The following is an 18,797-nucleotide window of genomic DNA, read 5'->3' as shown; positions in this document are numbered from 1 at the left end:
TAAGACGTCTCCTAACCATGGTTTTTAAACATTGTTGTTATGGAACGTGCAACAGCGACTCGAGGTACGCTGATAGGCCGCATATGAAGGATGTTAAAGCCGCAAGCGGCGTCGATCGGCCCTCGCAGCCAAGCACTCACCCCGCCAAATAATATTCTAATGACATATTAAAATTATAGCCTAATGATATAAAAAAAGTCGAGTCTTTTTCTCAATTTCCGAATCAGAATGATCTGAATGTAGGAGTCCTAATCCAAGTTCGAGTCATCAGTGCTCGAGTCCAAGTCAAGTCACGAGTCTTTAAATTTAGCTAATGACTCGGACTCGAGTTCGAGTCTCGGACTCGAGTACTACAACACTGCTCTAGGTTTTACTGATTATCATCATTTGTAATAACTGACCACATGGGGAGGGATGGGAGGGCTCTCTCTGTCTCCTCCTTCTCATGGAGGAATGGTAGAAATGATGGGCTATAACCATTTTGTCTGTTTGTATCCGGAATTCCCACAGGATCTTAGCTCTGTCATTTTCCACCACCTTGGGAGGTGACTCCATTTTGATGTACCACCAACAGCTATCTGTTGGTGGTACATCTCATGCAGGGTTTTTTTCCTCCCATGATTGTCCCTTCAGTTCCTTTACTTCTAGCTTCCATTGTCTGAGACATTTACTGAGCACTTTATCCCTTGGGGCCATCTTCCTGATTTATTCTTGGAGCTTGGATGTTTCATCTTCAATGGTGGCTCTAATCACAAGGTTATTATAGTGGGGGATTTTAACATTCATATTGAGACTGAATGTGATAACTTTAGTGTAGCCTTTAAAACTATTCTAGATTCAATTGGTTTTGCTCAAAATGTGCATAAACCTACGCACTCCTGCCTTCATACTTTAGACCTTGTGCTGACATATGGCATTGATTGTGAAAAATTTCACAGTATTTCCTCACAACCCTGTCCTATCTGACCATTTATTAATAACCTTTGACTTCAATTTAACTGAGTTCTCCACCCACAAAAGAAGGTTTCATTATAGCAGATCTTTTTCGGATAGTGCTGTATCAAACCTTATAGAGTCTGTCCCCCTTTTAATATCCTCAGTATTGCAGAAATGCCCTGCAGATGGCAGCAATGTTATTTCTTCCCATTTACAAGTAGACGCTTTTGTTAATGTTGTCACTTCCTCATTGCGTCTTGCATTAGACAATGTAGCTCCCTTGAAAAAGAAGGAAGCTGGCTCCCTGGTTTAATTTAGAGCTGCGTTCTTTGAAGCACAATGTTAGGAAATTGGAGAGAAATTACGCTCTACACACCATGAGAAATCCTACCTAATCTTTATAAATAAAATTGATTCCATTAAAAATAACCCATAATTGGCATCCTCCCAAACATGATTACCTCATCCACTTTAAGTGAGGCAGCGTTGAAAGAATCTTTAGAACCTGATCGGTGTTTGGACTGTTTAGAAGCAGTAGAGCTTTCTGAGCTATCTAGCTTCATCTAAACCTTATACTTGCATGTTAGACCCAATCCCAACCAAGTTATTTTAGGAGGTATTCCCTTTAATCAATGCCCCTATTTTAGACATGATTAATCTATCCTTAATAAATGGATGTGTACCACAGGCTTTTAAAGTAGCTGTTATTTACTTAAGACACCATCTCTTGATCAAGATGACTTAATAAATTATAGACATATCTTGTCAGGACTCAGCAGGCAGCGCCGTGCAGTTTTCTGCTGGCGCTGCCTCCTCTTCTCTCTCCACAGGTGACTACAGTTGACAGGTGGACAGGGCGCGCACATCTGCGGCTCGTTCTGCGAGTCAGTGCTGGAGCATAAGAGCAGCGCCCAGACAGCTGGAGGATGCCAGAGTGTTAACCTCAAGTGGTACACCTCAGTGGCCACTGTCTTTTGACAGCCTCTTGCCCTGCATTATTCGTGTCTCCTGTTTCTCCCAGGTCACCTCGTGCTTCGGATCCTGCTCCATGCGTTCCTATGTGCTCTGCCGTTCTCAAGTCAAGCCTCCGTGCTCACTCTGTCCCGGATTCCACTCTGGGATTATCCTCGTGCTCCCTTGGTCGTACCAAGTCGGGCTGAGGCTCCTCCGGACTCACCTGGTTCCTCCAGCTGTCCCCGAACCACCCCTGGCACTGCTCGGACCCCACCCACGTTCCTCCTGCCGCCTCCCTGTCGCTCAGTCACCAGTCTCCATCACGTCAAAGCAGCTCTGCAGCATGCAGAGCACGGGAACCGCCCCGTTTCCTGTGCTCTGTGGTAAGCTCCTGGTCCATTAGTTGTAGCACTCCCTCACAGTGAACCTGCCTAACTCCTTTCCTCTCTTCTCAGAGTGAACGTGTCCCGGCCCCGTCCCTCTTTGGGCGCAGACCCGACGTGATCCTCTGCATTCTGTCTTGCCAGTCCTGCTTTTGTTAAATAAACACCCTTAACTGCTCTCAGTCTTCCCAAGTGTTTTCTGCATGTGGGCCAAATACGTCCGAAACATGACATATCAAATCTTCTTTTCCTATCTAAACTTCTTTAGAAAGTAGTTGCTAATCCACTATGTGAACATTTACAAAGTAATGACCTATTTGAAGAGTTTCAGTCAGGCTTCAGAGCTCATTGTAGCACTGAAACAGCTCTGGTGAAGGTCACTAATGATATTCTCATGGCCTCAGATAATGGACTTGTGTCTGTACTTTTCCTGTTAGATCTCAGTGCTGCATTTGATACAGTTGATCACAATATTCTCCTACAAAGACTTGAGCATACTGTAGGGATTAAGGGGAAAGCATTAGGCTGGTTTAAATCCCATCTATCAGACATATTCCAGTTTGTTTATGTTAATAACAAATCTTCTTCAAACTCTAGGGTCACTTGTGGAGTACCACAGGGTGCAGTCCTTGGGCCAATTCTCTTTACTATATATAGGCTTCCGTTTGGCAAAATCGACAGCATGGGATTAATTTCCACTGTTATATTGATGGTAATCAGTATAACAGTGAGCTATATTTATCCATAAATCCTGATGAATCCAATCAGTTACTTCGACTACAGGCATGTCTTGATGACATCAAAACCTGGATGACTTTTAAAATCTTGCTTTTAAAATCTGACAAGAGAAGTTGTAATCTTTAGACCAGAGTCCTCAAAAATAAATTTCTTAATCAATCACTTAATCTGGATGGCATTAAACTGGCCTCTGGGAATAGAGTAAAAAATCGTGGTGTTATTTTTTACCAAGGCATTTAAATCCCATATTAAACAGCTTTCCAGAGTTTCCTTTTTTTCACCTCTGGCATATTGCCAAAATTAGAAGAATTCTGTCCAGGGGTGATGCTGAAAAACTAGTCCATGCTTTTGTAACTTCAAGGCTGGACAAGTGCAATTCTTTCCTTTCAGGAAGTCCACAAAATACAGTTTGAAATCTTCAGCTGATCCAAAATGCTGCAACGAGAGTTCTGATGAAAATCAACAAAGGGATCATATTTCTCCAATTTTAGCTTCCCTTCATTGGCTTCCTATTAAATCAAAAATATAATTTAAAATTCTCCTAACATATAAAGCCCTTAATAATCAAGCTCGTCATATATCGGAGCGCTGATTATCCCGTATGTACCTAACAGAGAACTTTTGTTCTCTGTCATTTTTTTTTTCTTCATAGTAGGTGCACCCGTTCTGTTAGCTGTAACATCATCCAGGGAAGACAGATCACCTGCTATTACCATCTAATGTAGAACAGATTCCTAGATCAGTGTGTGCCTCTGTGTTTCTCTGTCTCTCTTGTGTCTCTGCTCTGTCTTCTCTAACCCCCAGTCGGTCGAGGCAGATGACCATTCACACTGAGCCTGGTCCTGCTGGAGGTTTTTCCTTCCCGTTAAAGGGGAGTTCTTCTTTCCACTGTCGCTTCATGCTTGCTCAGTATGAGGGATTGCTGCAAAACAATGCAGACGATTGTCCCTGTGGTTCTACGCTTCTTCAGGAGGAGTGAATGCTGCTTTTCAAGACTTGATGCAATCTACTGGGTTTCCTTAGATAGGAATTTTTTTTTACCAATATGTGTAATCTGACCCAATCTGTATTATCTGATTGAATTTGACTTTGGAAAGTGCCTTGAGATGACATGTTTAATCAATTGGCGCTATATAAGTAAAATTGAATTGAATTGAATTGAATTAATGCTCACTAGGCCTCTGCCTCTTTCTTTGCACTTAGTGTATAGTCTGTGGATACTGGATTTGGGGTGGAATCCACCATGCATAGTGGCTTTATTTTGGTTGTAATCATCAATATCCCATCATGTATAAAACCCTTATGGAGATAATGTTTGTTATAACCATAAAAACAAACTCAAATTACATCAGCATGGCATAGATTCAAAATGCTAACGGGAGCTACATCGGTTAGCTCCACGTGCTTAAAAACACAGTGAAAACGCATTAAGTAAATAACATAAACCGTTTAACTTTCCCTGTTTATTTCTTCCAAACCCGTCGGTACCTCTGTGTCAGTTCGGTTCATTTTGGGCATACAGTTGGAAGCAGTTTAAGCAAGGTGAAGGTGAAGGCTAGCTTGCGGCTCTGCGGCTATGACCTTGCTGAAACGTGGCAGTCGGAGTAGGCAGCCTGGATCGTAGTCGAGTCTTTGACCCAGTTGCAGCGGGCAATTTCAGCTCAGCTTTTGCTCTCAGCTTGGAAAAATGGGTCCTGTCCGGCTGCAGGTGGGAAGCCGCACCAGGCCGTCTGGAGTCAGTTTCCTGCAACAGCTGAGAAAAACAAAACAAGGCTGGTTTCTGCATAGTGTGATTCTTTACTCTGGCGTCTGGTTATGCAGAAGTTAGACTGCAGACTTAGCTTCGATCCAGCCAGCAGTTCTCCGAGCCCGAGTTTCTTCCCTAAAGCTTGGGACTCCACACTACTCCAGACTTTTTGAATTGAGAAAGCTTTTGGATAGGAAGCGAAACGTCTTCAAACTTCGCAAAAAAGTTCAGTTGTTTTGTTTTTTAAACTTTTATGGAATAACCAAGACCTGGATGACTGAGAATCTTTACCAGCAATTAATCACTACATTAACTTCAAATTAAAATACTGCATTGTTGAACATTTTGTTACGTTTGTGCCCAAATTATATCACTTTAACTAACACTAGGTTAATATCAGCTTTCTAAATGCACATTACATTTTAAGTTATTTAACATACATGTAATATTGCATGCTGTAAGACTAAAAGTGGTATGACTCCATACCCATACAATCATACCTGTTGTTGTTGTGAGGTTGCTGTCTAGCCTCCTTAGCATCCAGCGCCTCTTCTCCAGAGGTTTGTCATATCCCAACCACAAAGTAGGATGCAGGTTTTCCTCTGTGGGATTTTTATCAACAAAATTGAAGGAACACACATAGAAGGTTTGCAGTGGTCTCTTCAAGTGGAGGTTTTTCAGCCACATCCTTCTGGGTTCCTCAACTCCAGTTAGGCGGTAGAAACTGTACCTACGCTCACAGCCGTACTCTTTCTTCAGCTGAGTTAGATGTTCTGAGCATCGCTCTTGTAGGCACAAATTTTACTTCCTTTGGTTGTTAGTACAACCGCGAAAAGCGCAACATGTTCCCGAGCCACGTGAATACATTTTTCTGGGCCAAATCTCAAAATGCTATGAATAAATATTCAAATGAACCACTTTAAACTAACCCTGTATGCTGATGGCTAAGTGCTTCTGGCATTTTACAGGAAGTTGATCACATAATCGTTCCTACATTTGCCAGCTCTGGAATAAGGTGGATAGAGTCACCTAGGATAAATGGTAACTGGCCTGTACTTATATAGTACTTTATCAATTCCTGAGGGCTCAAAGTAGTTTATGCTACATTCAGTCATTCATCCACACATTCACACGCTGATGATGGTGGGCTACACTGTAGTCACAGCGGCCCTGGGGCAGACTAAGAGAACTGATGCTGCCATACAATCGGCGCCACTGGGCCCTCTGACCACCACCATCAGGCAAAGTAGGTGAAGTGTCTTGCCAGAGGACACAATGAGTGAGACAGTAAAAGCGGGGGTTTCTTCCCAGGTCCTGCACCACTATGGCCCCATGTAGCTACTAACCTGTAATGTACAATACCTGTCAGGGCTCAGCAGGCAGAGCCGTGAAGCCTTGCCGGCTCTGCGCCCTCCTTTGCTCACAGGTGACAGCAGTTAACCGGTGGGCGGGACTGACACACCTGCAGTGAGTTCAGCAGCGCCTCAGTGCACTATAAGATCAGCGCACGGACAGTGGGAGGATGCCAGAGTGTTACCTTGTTGCGGTATGCCTAAAGGCCATCTACCACCTCCTGAGCTTCAGACCCGTGAGTTTTTTGATCCCCGTTTTGGATCTAATCCTTGTCTCGTGTGTTTTCTCCAGTGCTCTCGTGTTTTTGGAACCCTTCTCTCGTGTGACTCTGCGCTGTGAAGACCAAAGCTCTCGAATCCACAACCCGCTCAGATTCTGCTCTGGCGACCGTCCCCTCAAACTCACTTGGTGGTACCAAGTTGGGCGCGAGTTCTCCCTTCCCAGATTCACCCCAGTCATCCCCGGACTCTCCTGGTTCCTCCCGCTGTTCCTTCCGGATCCCTGGACCTGCCGGCGCTGCTCGGACCCTGCCAAACCTCTGTTCACCGGTCACTCTGTCATCTGCTCCTCAATCATCAGCTGAGCCCATCTCACTCCCCCCCGGTCTAGTTCCTAGAGCTCCGTGGTAAGCGTACGTGTTTAGTTGTACTTCCCTTCATCGTTATATTCTGTTAACCGTTTTCCCCTTTACCTCACAGATCCTGTGTTAGCTGCCCGAGTCGGTCCCTGCGTTTTCCCGGTTCTGAGACCCTACCCGAATCCAATCGCTAAGATCAATAAAAACTGTTAAAACTGCTTCCTGTTTGCCGGTGTTCTCTGCATGTGGGTCAGACATCTTAAACCAAACATGACAATACCGATAAAAACATAATTCAGCTAAGTAGAGGGCTTGTCTTGTCCATCCTAATGCCTCCACATGTAGTGTCTAAACATAACAGTAGGCATTTATTAAATGCCTACTGTTATGTTTAATACCTTTTTTTGCATACAGGTTTTGCAGAAAGAAGGAATTCTGACTGTCAGCAGAGAGTAGTGTTTTTATTATTTGTTTCTATTTATGTTCATGTGTAGATAGACAGACAGACAGTCTGTCTGTATGTCTGCTCCAGGGTAGCTGTGGCTACTAACATAGCTCACCACCGTCAGGGTGTGAATGGGTGAATGACTGACCAGTGTAAAGTGCTTTGGGGTTGTCAGATAATTTATTTAAAAATTCTCAGCTGCACATAGCTTTCCTAACACAATGAGGGAACGCTCTCAGTTCTGAACTCGGTTTTTTAGCAGCAACGGCATTGTTTCTTATGGTTTAATATTGTCCATATGCCTTCTTTAAAGATTTCTAATTCTACTCGCAGGACATGCGCACTTCCAAGCTTATTTCCTGTCGTCACCATGGTGAATCACGTTATTTGCGTTCCATTGATTGGGCTTTGAACTCATGGTTGATCGGACGCTGTGTTTAGTTACCTAACTGATATTATCTGTTCTGAAACCGGAAACGCTGAGTATGACAGAGTGATGTAGAAACTACTCAGGGTAGCAAATTTATACTCAGGGTAGATCAGCTGTTTTTTTCTGAAACGAGGCTCAGAACAAAGACGCACAGCGCAACCTGCCCAACTGTGCGTCTGCCTCACCCATCAATCAGTGGTGCGCTCTGATCAGCACCTGGAGCTCACAGAGCGGGGCCGTGGTACACCAGTATCAGCCTCATGGAATATTTCATCATGGTAATAACAGTAAAGTTTCTTAATTCTGTATAATAAAATAGGAAAATAAAGCCTAACCTTACACACAAAACAATTCATCCTGTGAAATGCTGTACCTCAGTGTTTAGGATATAAACAGTCATTGAGAAATTCATCAGGGACTGTTTTTTGTTTCCCAAATATCATCCGTGATGGGGCTACCCAGTTTCTGGGGCCATGAGGCTGTTTTGCTAACCTGACTCTAGCCAGATTGATATCACTCCGCCTAGCTCCGCCTAGCTTACTCACATCCATCTGGGACCTTTCCCATAGAGAGTGATTTCTCCAACCAATTCTATTGTCCAGCCAATCAGGACGCAGGGCTGGAGTTTCATAAATGTAACGTAGTGGAGAAGCGACCGTGAGACTGATTCAGACAATGGCTGCTATTTCTTCAGTGTTGTCCAATCTACCTAATATTGTTTCATTAAAAGAACATCAGAGAACGGCTCTGAAGGCTTTTATTGGTGGAAACTATGTTTTCACCCTTCTCCTGACCGGATTTGGCAAGTTTTGTTTTCCAGGGCGCGCCCATGGCGGTGCGGTTAGCACAAACCATATTAGGAGGCCTTTAGTCCTCGACGCGGTCGGCCCGGGATCGACTCCGACCCGCGGCGCTTTGCCACCTGTCTTCCCCCCTCTTCCTGTCAGCTCACTGTCAATAAAACGCGTGCCACTAGAGCCGCAAACACATAAAAAAAATAAGTTTTGTTTTTTTCCTGCGTCGCTCTCACAGCGTCACGGGTTAGCTTCGGTGTGAGTGGTTGAAATAGCACGTCAATAAAGATGACAGACAAGTGGCTTATCCAATCATATGCAAGGATTTTTGATAATGCCCAGCCTTCAAAAAAGGCAATTCCTATGGATCAGTCCCAGATGGATGTGAGTGGAGCTAGGTGGAGCGAAATACATCTGGCTAGAGTCAGGTTACTGTTTTGCAGGGATAGTATGGCTTCCAAGGTCTTGTTTGCACTTTGGTCCAGCAACAACCACCGGAAATATGACAGGCTGGGCTTTCGTGGAGGGTTGGGGGAGAGGATTGCAAGGCCCTGTTTACACAAAGATGGATTTGGATTTATCTGACTGTTGTGCAATCAAACCATGAGGAAAAATCAGACTAATTATTTAAAATGTTATTTTCTCAAATGTTTTGTTTACACAGGGTTTGCATTGTGAATGGGTTGAACATACCAAATTATATTGTTCAAACACAGTCAAGCTAATTTGATCACATTCCACGTTCTTTAAGATGAACTTTGGTTTCCAAACTTAGATATGCAGTGAACCAGCATTGAATGAATCGTTGTGATGATGGTTTTCAACCGTTTTATTTATTATCTTTTGTGTGTACATAGTTCCTTAGGTTCTTTTATCTTTGCTTAGTAGTTTTATTTAAGCTTCACTAGCCTAGTAGAGAGGTTTTGTCGATTGAAATATGGTGTTAATTTAGATAAACAGCATTCTATAGTGGTGTTCTCTGGGTGTTAATTTTTATTTCTGTTAGCAAATTCTTGAACTTGAAGAGAATTTGTCACTCATTTATTCTACATGTGTGCAGAGTTTACTATTAAAAGAATGCCAGTGCTCGAATCACCCTTTCAAATATTGTCGTAATATCAGCTGTTTGGGCTGATATTCACCGCACAATACCGAACAGAGCGAGAGTTATTTGTTAACATGAAATAACTTAAAACAATCTGTAATGGCACAACAGACAAACTTTCGAGTCTGATAGGGGGTCCTATCCACATGAAAACCGACATTTCCCACTCCCAGAGTGGGAAAGTTTGAAACCCTTTTGTGTGGACATATAAGATTTCCAGTCTGAGGGGCTTTGTCTGTGACACAAATAATTTTGCTTTATTTTTACTCTTTTGGGGAAATATTTTGAGCAGATTTAAGTGTTTAAACATCTGTTAACACAAGTTAGCTTCACCGAACAGCCCCAGTAAGCTTACAGAAAAAGTTCCAGCCACCAGATAGAAAAAAGTAAACAAACCAATACAATTTTAGCTTGGAACATATGCACACCCCCATGGACACACCCCAATGTACAAACAGGACATTTTAAAAAACTATATATTTTATTTTGTTCATTGTTTTGGTGATGATGAAGGATGAAATCAATAAAAGTCAAATAATTAAGCTGTGGTAAAAGATTTATTTAAATCAAAGCAAAATCTCAAAGTAAGCACAATGGTTACAACCGTTCAGCTGCAGACACCACTGGTGTGTAACACACACTTGCTGTTCTGGATTAAAAAGAATAAGTTTGCAACATGTAAGTGTAATGCGCTGATATGCAGAGAACCCGATATTTGAGCCAGACATGATGTTTGCATTTGAAAGGTTTATTTAAAGCAAGCCCTGTAGCTGCCAACAACCTAACGACTCTGGGCAGTGGATCACAGGTGAATCTAAGCAGAAGCTCTTAACAGCTCTGAGCAGGTACGCTGTGGTGGCAGCTGGACAGGATGTGTGGTGTCTTGGCAAACACCAAGGCAAGGTTCGTGGTCAATGTCCAGAAACTATTAAGCCAAATAAAGAATCCAACAAGAGCAAGTCGAGACGAGGAAATCTAAGGTACAACAACCAGGTCCTGTAACTTGAATGCAGGCAAAGACAAACGCTGGACATCTACTCACAGAAAGTTCTCAATAGCCTGGTAGCGTGAGACTGTGGGAGTTCAGTATGCAGCTTGTTAAGTTAATTACCAACTGCAGGTGTTGGTAATTAACTTAACAAGCTGCTGCCAGAGGATCACAGGTGATAACAATCGTGAGGTGCAGCAGGACGCAAAATAATTAACTAACCCACAAGCTAAAGACTAACCTCAAAATGGGGAGCTAAACAGAATGTAACCAACATAAAACAAAAAGCAGATCTCAAAACAAAGACTAAACCATGTCTGTGTGTGACAGAAAATAAAAAAATAACCAAAATGATCCAAATACAAAACTAAGCCGACCAGAAAGACCCATAATTCATGACAAAAACATGATTTTAGAGCTAATGCTTCTTTACAAGCTCAAAATTCATTTTATGTATTTTTAAATTAAGATATAAACTACTATAATTTGCTTTCACAGTCATATTGCTGTGGGAATCTTGTAATCTTGGCTCACACAAGACCTTCATGATGGTCAGATTGACCTAGTTTGGACCATCTGGAACTTTGTTTCATAGAATGCAAGCACACACTTTCCAGTGAACACGACTTTTACCTTGGATTTTCTGCGCGTCTTGGAACCAAAATGTCATCTGTTGGCTGCATCAGAAACACAACTAAGTGCGTGGCCGACGCATTAGTAATGTCTCTATCATCAGCACCATCTGACGCATTAGGTCTCCTCAGCGCGCGCCCCAAACCTCCTCGTGTTGTAACTCCTCCCATATCTGCTGGCACAAAACCATATAAATCACTTCAGCTGCGGGTTGGAACCAAGGTGCATCGACCTGCAGAGTAAAACCTCACCTCACCGGAGAGGAGAGCAAACGTGGACTGCAGAATCTCGAACCTCTGCTGCTGTTCGAACCCACCTGTGGCTCCATCTACGCCGTTCACCTCCTTAAAGTAAGTTTCCACAGAGCTCAACCTTCTCACATAAATTAAACCAGTCACAAATTTAGCTAAATGTGTAACTGCAGTAATGTAGACCAAAATTCACAATTGTTTATTTTATTTTATTTTATTTTATTTTATTTTATTTTATTTTATTTTATTTTATTTTATTTTATTTTATTTTATTTTATTTATCTTTGCGCACTGAATAAAAGGTGCTCTGAAACTGGGACACAGACTTGAAAGCGTTAAAACGGCAGAAATGTTCAGCGGACAATCAGATGAATCTGACTTTGCAGAAGCTCTCCGATAGATGTGTCAGACCAGGAGGTGCCAGGAGTCGCTTCAGCACCACAAAAAGTTCCGTGAATTTATTTCAGGTCCAAGCGTCATTTCTATAATATGTTTTTGCTCTTTTCCCGACGTAGAGAAAACGTGAATCCACAGAGAGACACAGAGACGCGCCGGGCCTCAGCCCAGTTTTAACTCTGAATTATCAGAAGTAACGTAGGTCCACAGTGTGCTACAGAATCATTCTGTTAAAACTATTTACTGCCCAGAGAAAAGATATTCTTACGCTTTGGAATTGAAATAAGAAAAGATCTTTATTATGGCCTATGTTTTAAAACGGAACCAGCACGTTTCACCTCTGTTTTAATAATATTTTTTATAATAATTTAATAATTTTAATAATAATAATAATAATAATAATAATAATAATAATAATAATAATAATAATAATAATAATAATAATAATAATAATAATGATGATGATGATGATGATGATGATGATGATGATGATGATGATGATGATAATAATAATAATAATAATAATAATAATAATAATAATAATGTTGTTTCCCCATTTCACATCCATTTAAACCATACTGTCAGTGTTTGTTTATTTGGAGTTAAGGAATTATGAATTGTAATTGTCAAATAAATGCGGAAATCTCATATAAAATTCAGATTTGCTGCATATTATTTTGTTTAGAACTTTATATTTCCCCTATTTTCAATTTGTTTTGGTTCTGATGTTATTGGGACGGGTTACTCTTGAATTGTGACAGATTACGATTGCTGAAGAAACCGAACACTTCCATGCAAAGTCTGGCAAGTGAGCAGTACTTATTCTGGTCATAACAGCAAATGTCCTTACTGTAAACTAGGAAAAGAATGTAGAACATGAACTTTGTGTGTTGGCTGCTAAAAGTGGGGACGGAACACAGACTAGTTGAAAAGCTCCATTTCGCACTGAAAAGTTGAGTACAAAATATTGTCATTCTTATTGTTCTGGTTAGTGGTTATTATTAAAACAGATGTTTTTATTATATAGTCATAAAGCAGATTTGAGGCAATATGGGGGTGCAGAGAAAATTGCTACTCTAACAGTATTTATTTTTGTAATGTGCCTTGAGACGATATGCATTGTGAATTGGCTCTATAAATGAAGTAAGCTTAACTTTCCAGTTGTGATCTGGAAACAGCAGAGCTTTCTATTAAACTTAATAGTCAGGAGGATGTATAGAATTTAATAACAGGTATGCAGTGGTAAGATGGCTCAAGGCTTTTAGTGATAGTATTTTCAAGTCGTAACAAAATCAAACAGGAAATATAAGTTGTGTGTGTGTGACTCCCTTTTCTATCCAGCATTCGACTGCAGATTCTGCATTATAAACAAAAGTATTAAAAAGAATAAACAATGAGTACAGAAACAGAACTTTTATCATTTCAAATAGTTTCTAATAAAAACAAAACAAAGCAACAATTGGTATAACCAGTTATTAACAGAAGTAAAGTATTTGGCATATGGGTTTATAGTTATCATGTACAAGTATAAATTATATGGACTATGAACAATTGTCTGACTATAAACTGTTTCTGAAGAATAAGTGCAGATGGAAGGAAGCATTCCTGTAGCATTTATACAAGTACAAGTCATTTACCATTAATACAGCCGAACTGAGAGAATCTCTTGCAGAGAGTTCCACTGTTGCTGCAAAGTGTCCAGAACAAGGCGGGATGAATCACCATCACACTATTCATAATGCTGTTCTAGTTCAGTTTGATGTTTACATAAACACCTTAGCACATGGATGTCTCAGCACCATCTAAAAAATAGTAATTATAATTATTGTGAAAAAAGTTGTTGACAGATGTTTTTTTTAAATTAGTAGCTGTTTCATAGCTCACAATCTCTGATAACGTCCACATAAAGTGAATCTATTAGGTCTCCAATTTTCTTTTTTTCCTTTTCTTTTGTATGTCCTGTCCTGACTGCTTGGGTCTGGTTGCTCTGCAGTGTCAACAAAAGTCACACACAAAAAGATTTATGTTCCCCTTTTTTTACTTAATTAATTTTAATTTCAGTTTATAAATCATGGACTACAGCAGTGACAAGAAGCTAGTTCAATGTGTTTCTTCTCTGTTTCTTCTCTTATTTGCATATCTTTACATCTTACCTGCCACAGATGGCTGTGATGCTGAAACCGTGGACAATGCTGGTGGCCACTGTGCTGTGTGTGCTGGTCTGTCTGGGAGCACTGGCAGACGCCTATCCTCCAAAGCCAGAGAACCCCGGTGAGGATGCACCACCTGAAGAACTGGCCAAGTACTACACCGCCCTGAGGCACTATATCAACCTGATCACCAGGCAGAGGTTTGTATCCATACTATATCAGTAGAGCCCAGCTGTTTAGGGTAGTTGTGTGAAATTCGTTTAAGTTTTATGAATGATTCAAGAAAAAAGATAAATATTTTCAAATAAAAAAAGATAAGTTTACAGAACTACTAAATTACGAGATCTACTTCTTGGGACAGTGTAATATTTTCTTTTCAACTGATTTTAATATGGCAGTGCAGAAATCCACCTTGACTGACATTACCATTTTTTTCAATCCTTAATTTTACCACTAAATGGTTTCCACAGTTTTGGATGCAGAAAAATTCCCTCACGAAGTTAAACAACTTTGAAAAAGCATTAAGATGGAAGCGTTGGCCTTCACTTTTCCACTTCAGATATATTTGCTTTTGATTTAGTCAGCAACCACATTCACACTCCTGCCCACAGCTTCGACACTGTGGGATTCTTCCCAGCCCCACAAATTAGATTACCACCCTTAACCTCTAGGTCTTCCAATCAACTGCAGCAGAACAATAAAAGTTATAAAGATGGACCCAGAGAGGATCCCAAATTTAGTTAGCAGGGTCCAAGTCCAGGCCTGATGTTCTCAGGTATAACCTCGGCTGCATGCGACTCCGGGTGTGGGGCTTTTTTATTTAAAGTAGTCTGGCTCATGGGCCATCTGTTCTCATTCATGAAAGTTAAATAGCTTATTGGTATTTGAAGGGGGGAAAGAATGCAGTAAAAAACACATTTGTTTTTTTTTTACGCCATCCCGGAGACTTGTTTATGAAAACGAATTGTGACCAATAAAATAAGTTACTGTTCCCATACTTCTGCTTCCTGTACAACCACTGAATTTAAAGAGTGTAGCTTTAAATATTGGAAACTGTGTAAGAGTGAAGTTACTGGTGAATTTGCTGGAAATTAGCTACAGCTCCCTTTGATGTTATGGACTTCTAGAAATTCTGTGTTTCAGGAGAAGTAATGAAAAACCCTGGTGACGGTGACCACTTACAATCTTAGGGTTGAACAAAACCAAATCATATAAAAGGGTTTCAAAAGTTTTATTGTGCTGTTGTTGTTATTCAGAGTAACTTTCAAAATTAGAGTGACAGATGGATCAATAATATCACAGCTGATTGAAATTTGCCCTCTGCCATGTTAGATTTTTAAGAAAAAGAAATATGTCCCTGACACTGACTTATTGTGGCATTTGCCCCTTTCTGGCTGGGGTTGTAATGGACACTATGGATTTATAGGGCCGGCGAGTGAATAACCCCACCTCAGACACCCACCTAGTCATTATCATTTCAACTGATTGAAGGCACTAAAATCTGAGCTCTACCAGTTTGCAACAGAGTTGTTACTGTGTTGTTACAGAGACAGGCTCACTCGATGTTAAGCATTAACACATTAAAGGAGGTGTTTTAAAATGAAATTAGAAGAAACACAGAACTGTACAACGCTATTGAAAAGTTCTTTAATTTATGTTCCAAACAGAATCGGCTAAAATCCACATCGGTATCTCAATATTTTAGAAACACTGGAGAATTAAATATCCTATATATAGAGTGGCTCTCTAAATAAAATTTATACTAAAAATAATGGACTGTGTGGGCAAGGTTTTTGGGATGTGAAATACGCTTCCTTAAAAGAGGTGCTCAAGATTTATGATCAAAAATCCCCATTCTACAACACCTTTAGGTAAGTGTGTTTGAACATGAAGTTTGAAGACCTCAGTTTTCAACCCAATTCTACTAAAGATGAAAGCAGAAATGAAACAGTCATGCAGACAGAAAATATTGGGTGGACCAACTTTGGAGATTTATGGGCGATGACTGGCCATTATGAGATGTGGGAAACATCTTAGTGTGAGATGGTACCAGCTGGGATTACACATGTGTATTGCTTGCTTGATTGCTTCCCTACAAGGGAACACCTACACACTCAAACACACATGCACCGACAGGCTGAGAGGAAGAAGTGGAGCGTAAGATTGGGTGCTGTGGTCATGGGGTGCGTTGATGGGAAAACAGGAATTGCAGCTCACTCTGCTGGGGTTGTGTTGTTTGACTCTATAGAAAAACACCCGCAGACCATTATGTGGAAAACCACATTTACATCTGCATCTCCTGATGCCTCATTTTTATCAAGCAAATTATTATACTAAGCCAGACTTGGGAATGATTTCTACACATTATATATACACAAATATGCTCTAAACCAGGCATGTCCAAAGTGCTGCCCGGGCAATTTGTGGCCTCTGTACTGATTTTGGGTGCCCCCCCCAACTGCATTTCAAGAAAGATTTGGTCCATCAGCAAAGGTGGCTAATGCAGATGGAAGGTTTTAGTTCTTAATTAGAGCAAATTAACACAAAGTTAATATTTTACAATTGAAAATGTTAAGTACGACACAAAGTATTCATCTTTTAATAAACACACTTTGGACATTCTGTTTAATTTCATAGTAACATCTATCCAATAACATTTGATTACTCAAATGCGGACTTGATGCATTGAAATTTTCATTCCGTTATTAAAACTGGCTAATTACAGCAAGTGTTTTCAAAGAACAACTGACCCAAATACTGTTGTTATATTGCGAGACCAAAAACCATTCAGCTTTTTATTGTAAAGAGTCAAATTATTCAAAAATAATTTGCAAACTGGATGACCATTTCTGTGATAGACTGGCGACCTGTCCAGGGTGTACTCCGCCTCTCGCCCATTGACAGCTAGAGATAGACACCAGAACCCCTCGCGACCCCACAAGGGATGGACGTGTTAGAAAATGCATGGATAGATGGATGACCATCTTTTAATACAACAAATGTGCAAAACCCTTGTTTTTACTAAAAAATCTAAGTAATTTATTTAAAATGATTATATTTTGTAGAACAGGTAACAAAAATAGTCACATTTTTTGGTTTAAAAAAATTTGTTATTTTTTTTTTCCCCTCGAGTTCCTTTGACTTGACAAGTTTGGCCCATGTGCCAAAAAGTTTGGACACCCCTGCTCAACACATGGTGTAGCCTACCTTTGCATGCTAAGTTTCAGCCAAAAGGTGTGGCCACTTCATGCACACCTTGTTACCTACACAAACACAGGTGTTGCGAAACCAAAACAGCGCCTTGTCTTTGGTTAAACTTGTAATTGATAGTCAATAAAGTGAGAAAGAAAAGCTTCTCCAGGTACCCAGTGTTCTTTACCTGTTTCTTTGCATATTTATAATCTTAAAACGAGTAAAACTATAATAGCATTGTTAAATCAGAGCATACATTTTGAATGTACAATAATTTTAGATATTAATTTCCTTCAAAAACTGTACTAATTTATTGTTTTTATTTATTATCTAAAATTGTCATATTTAGTAGAGCAGGTAAAAGATCAACATATTTTGTTGGTTAAAAAAAAATTGTGTTGACTTTTTGCCCCCCCCCCCCCCCCCCGAGTTGCTTTCACTTGACAATTTTGGCCTATGTCCTGAAAAGTTTGGACACCTCTTCTGTAAACTAAATGTGACATTAAAAACTTGCTGGAACAGTAACTGACGGATTAGCAGGAATGCTTGATGGTCACACAACAGATTGAAAACGCAGAGGCAGAGATGTATGTTTCATAAATGCATATTTAAATTAATGTGAGCATCCTACAGGCAGGTTGACTGCATCAATAATGATTATTTCATATAAGAGTTATCATAAAATTAAAAGCACTAAATTTGCAAGAAAACTGAGCTTTAAATGGATTTAAATTCAGATTTAATTCTTCCTCTCCACAGATACGGGAAGCGCTCAGCTCAGGAGGACGTTGTTGCAGAGCTGCTGTTTGGAGGCGACAGCAACAGAGATCAGCGGTCAAGGTGAAGCCCCTCCTATAAGCAGGGATCATGTTATAATGTGAAGAAACAGACCCTAACAGTCTACTCTCTGTCTGCCTCTCAACAGATATGATGACTCCTTTATGTGGTGACTCAACCACCCTACTACCTCCTCATTGTGCTTTCCTCCTGGGGACTTCCCAGAACGCACCTAGAGGAGCCATCAGGTGCCTCTCACCCCCTCTAAAGCCAACAGAATGACCATCACTGACTGGAGCACATACTCTCTCCGTCTCTTTTATCATGTCCATCGCCTCTTTTATCCCAACAGTGCTGTGTCATAAATCAACATTCAAATTAAAATATGTAAGATCCAGCGCAGCCAATGGAAAGGTGAAGTGTGTCTTTGTGTGTATGATCTCTGTTCTTCTCTTCATCGCTGTGTTGTAAACACATTCTGTTTTGCTGTTGCCACTGCCAAGAGTAAAAACCGAGGATGTGAATAAAATCATTTTCTGTCTGATTAACATTTGGTTATGACTTCCTTTTTGCGTGTTTAACGTTTGAAACAAGCAGTGTTTGTTTTATAGGAAGCTGTAGAGCTACATTTTGTAGTTGATCAAAATCAACATTATCTTTAAAAAGTTTGCATGACATCATGCCAGTTAGTAATTAATCACATAATGTCATACAAGCAGTGGTGCTCCCGCCATTGGCATAACTTTTATCAAAAGATAAAAAGAAGAGAAAAAAGGACAATAATTGTCAGTCTGGTTGGGCAGGCAAACATCTACTCAAATACAGACGGGGAGGGAATGATGGGAAAATCAGGAAGAAATAACCCCTGGCTTTGCTAGACAAAGCTGCACAGGGGCTCTAGATTTGAATGTAAATAAAGCCTGGATTCAAATTTCCATTTTTTTCCAT

At 40.5% G+C, this 18,797-nt stretch overlaps 1 protein-coding gene across 1 annotated transcript; it reads left to right on the top strand.

Moving 5' to 3' along the window:
* The first annotated feature begins 11,286 nt into the window (after positions 1-11,286).
* pyya (peptide YYa) lies at positions 11,287-18,399 on the top strand. Its single transcript, XM_012881986.3, has 4 exons — positions 11,287-11,433; positions 13,893-14,080; positions 17,832-17,912; positions 17,998-18,399. Exons 2-4 carry the CDS (start codon positions 13,893-13,895, stop codon positions 18,020-18,022), a joined length of 294 nt encoding a protein of 97 aa, XP_012737440.2. The 5' UTR covers positions 11,287-11,433; the 3' UTR covers positions 18,023-18,399.
* Positions 18,400-18,797: the final 398 nt, after the last annotated feature.

Source organism: Fundulus heteroclitus, chromosome 16 (assembly GCF_011125445.2).
Source record: "Fundulus heteroclitus isolate FHET01 chromosome 16, MU-UCD_Fhet_4.1, whole genome shotgun sequence".
NCBI lineage: Eukaryota > Metazoa > Chordata > Actinopteri > Cyprinodontiformes > Fundulidae > Fundulus > Fundulus heteroclitus.
The sequence above is the reverse complement of the archived record's forward strand: the minus strand, read 5'-3'. Positions and strand labels throughout refer to the sequence as shown.

Excerpts from the sequence above, each read along its gene's own strand:
- pyya (XM_012881986.3), top strand. The coding sequence starts at position 13,893 with ATGGCTGTGATGCTGAAACCGTGGACAATGCTGGTGGCCACTGTGCTG. Across the intron at positions 14,081-17,831 it reads AACCTGATCACCAGGCAGAG|ATACGGGAAGCGCTCAGCTC; the intron begins GTTTGTATCCAT and ends TCCTCTCCACAG. Across the intron at positions 17,913-17,997 it reads AACAGAGATCAGCGGTCAAG|ATATGATGACTCCTTTATGT; the intron begins GTGAAGCCCCTC and ends GCCTCTCAACAG.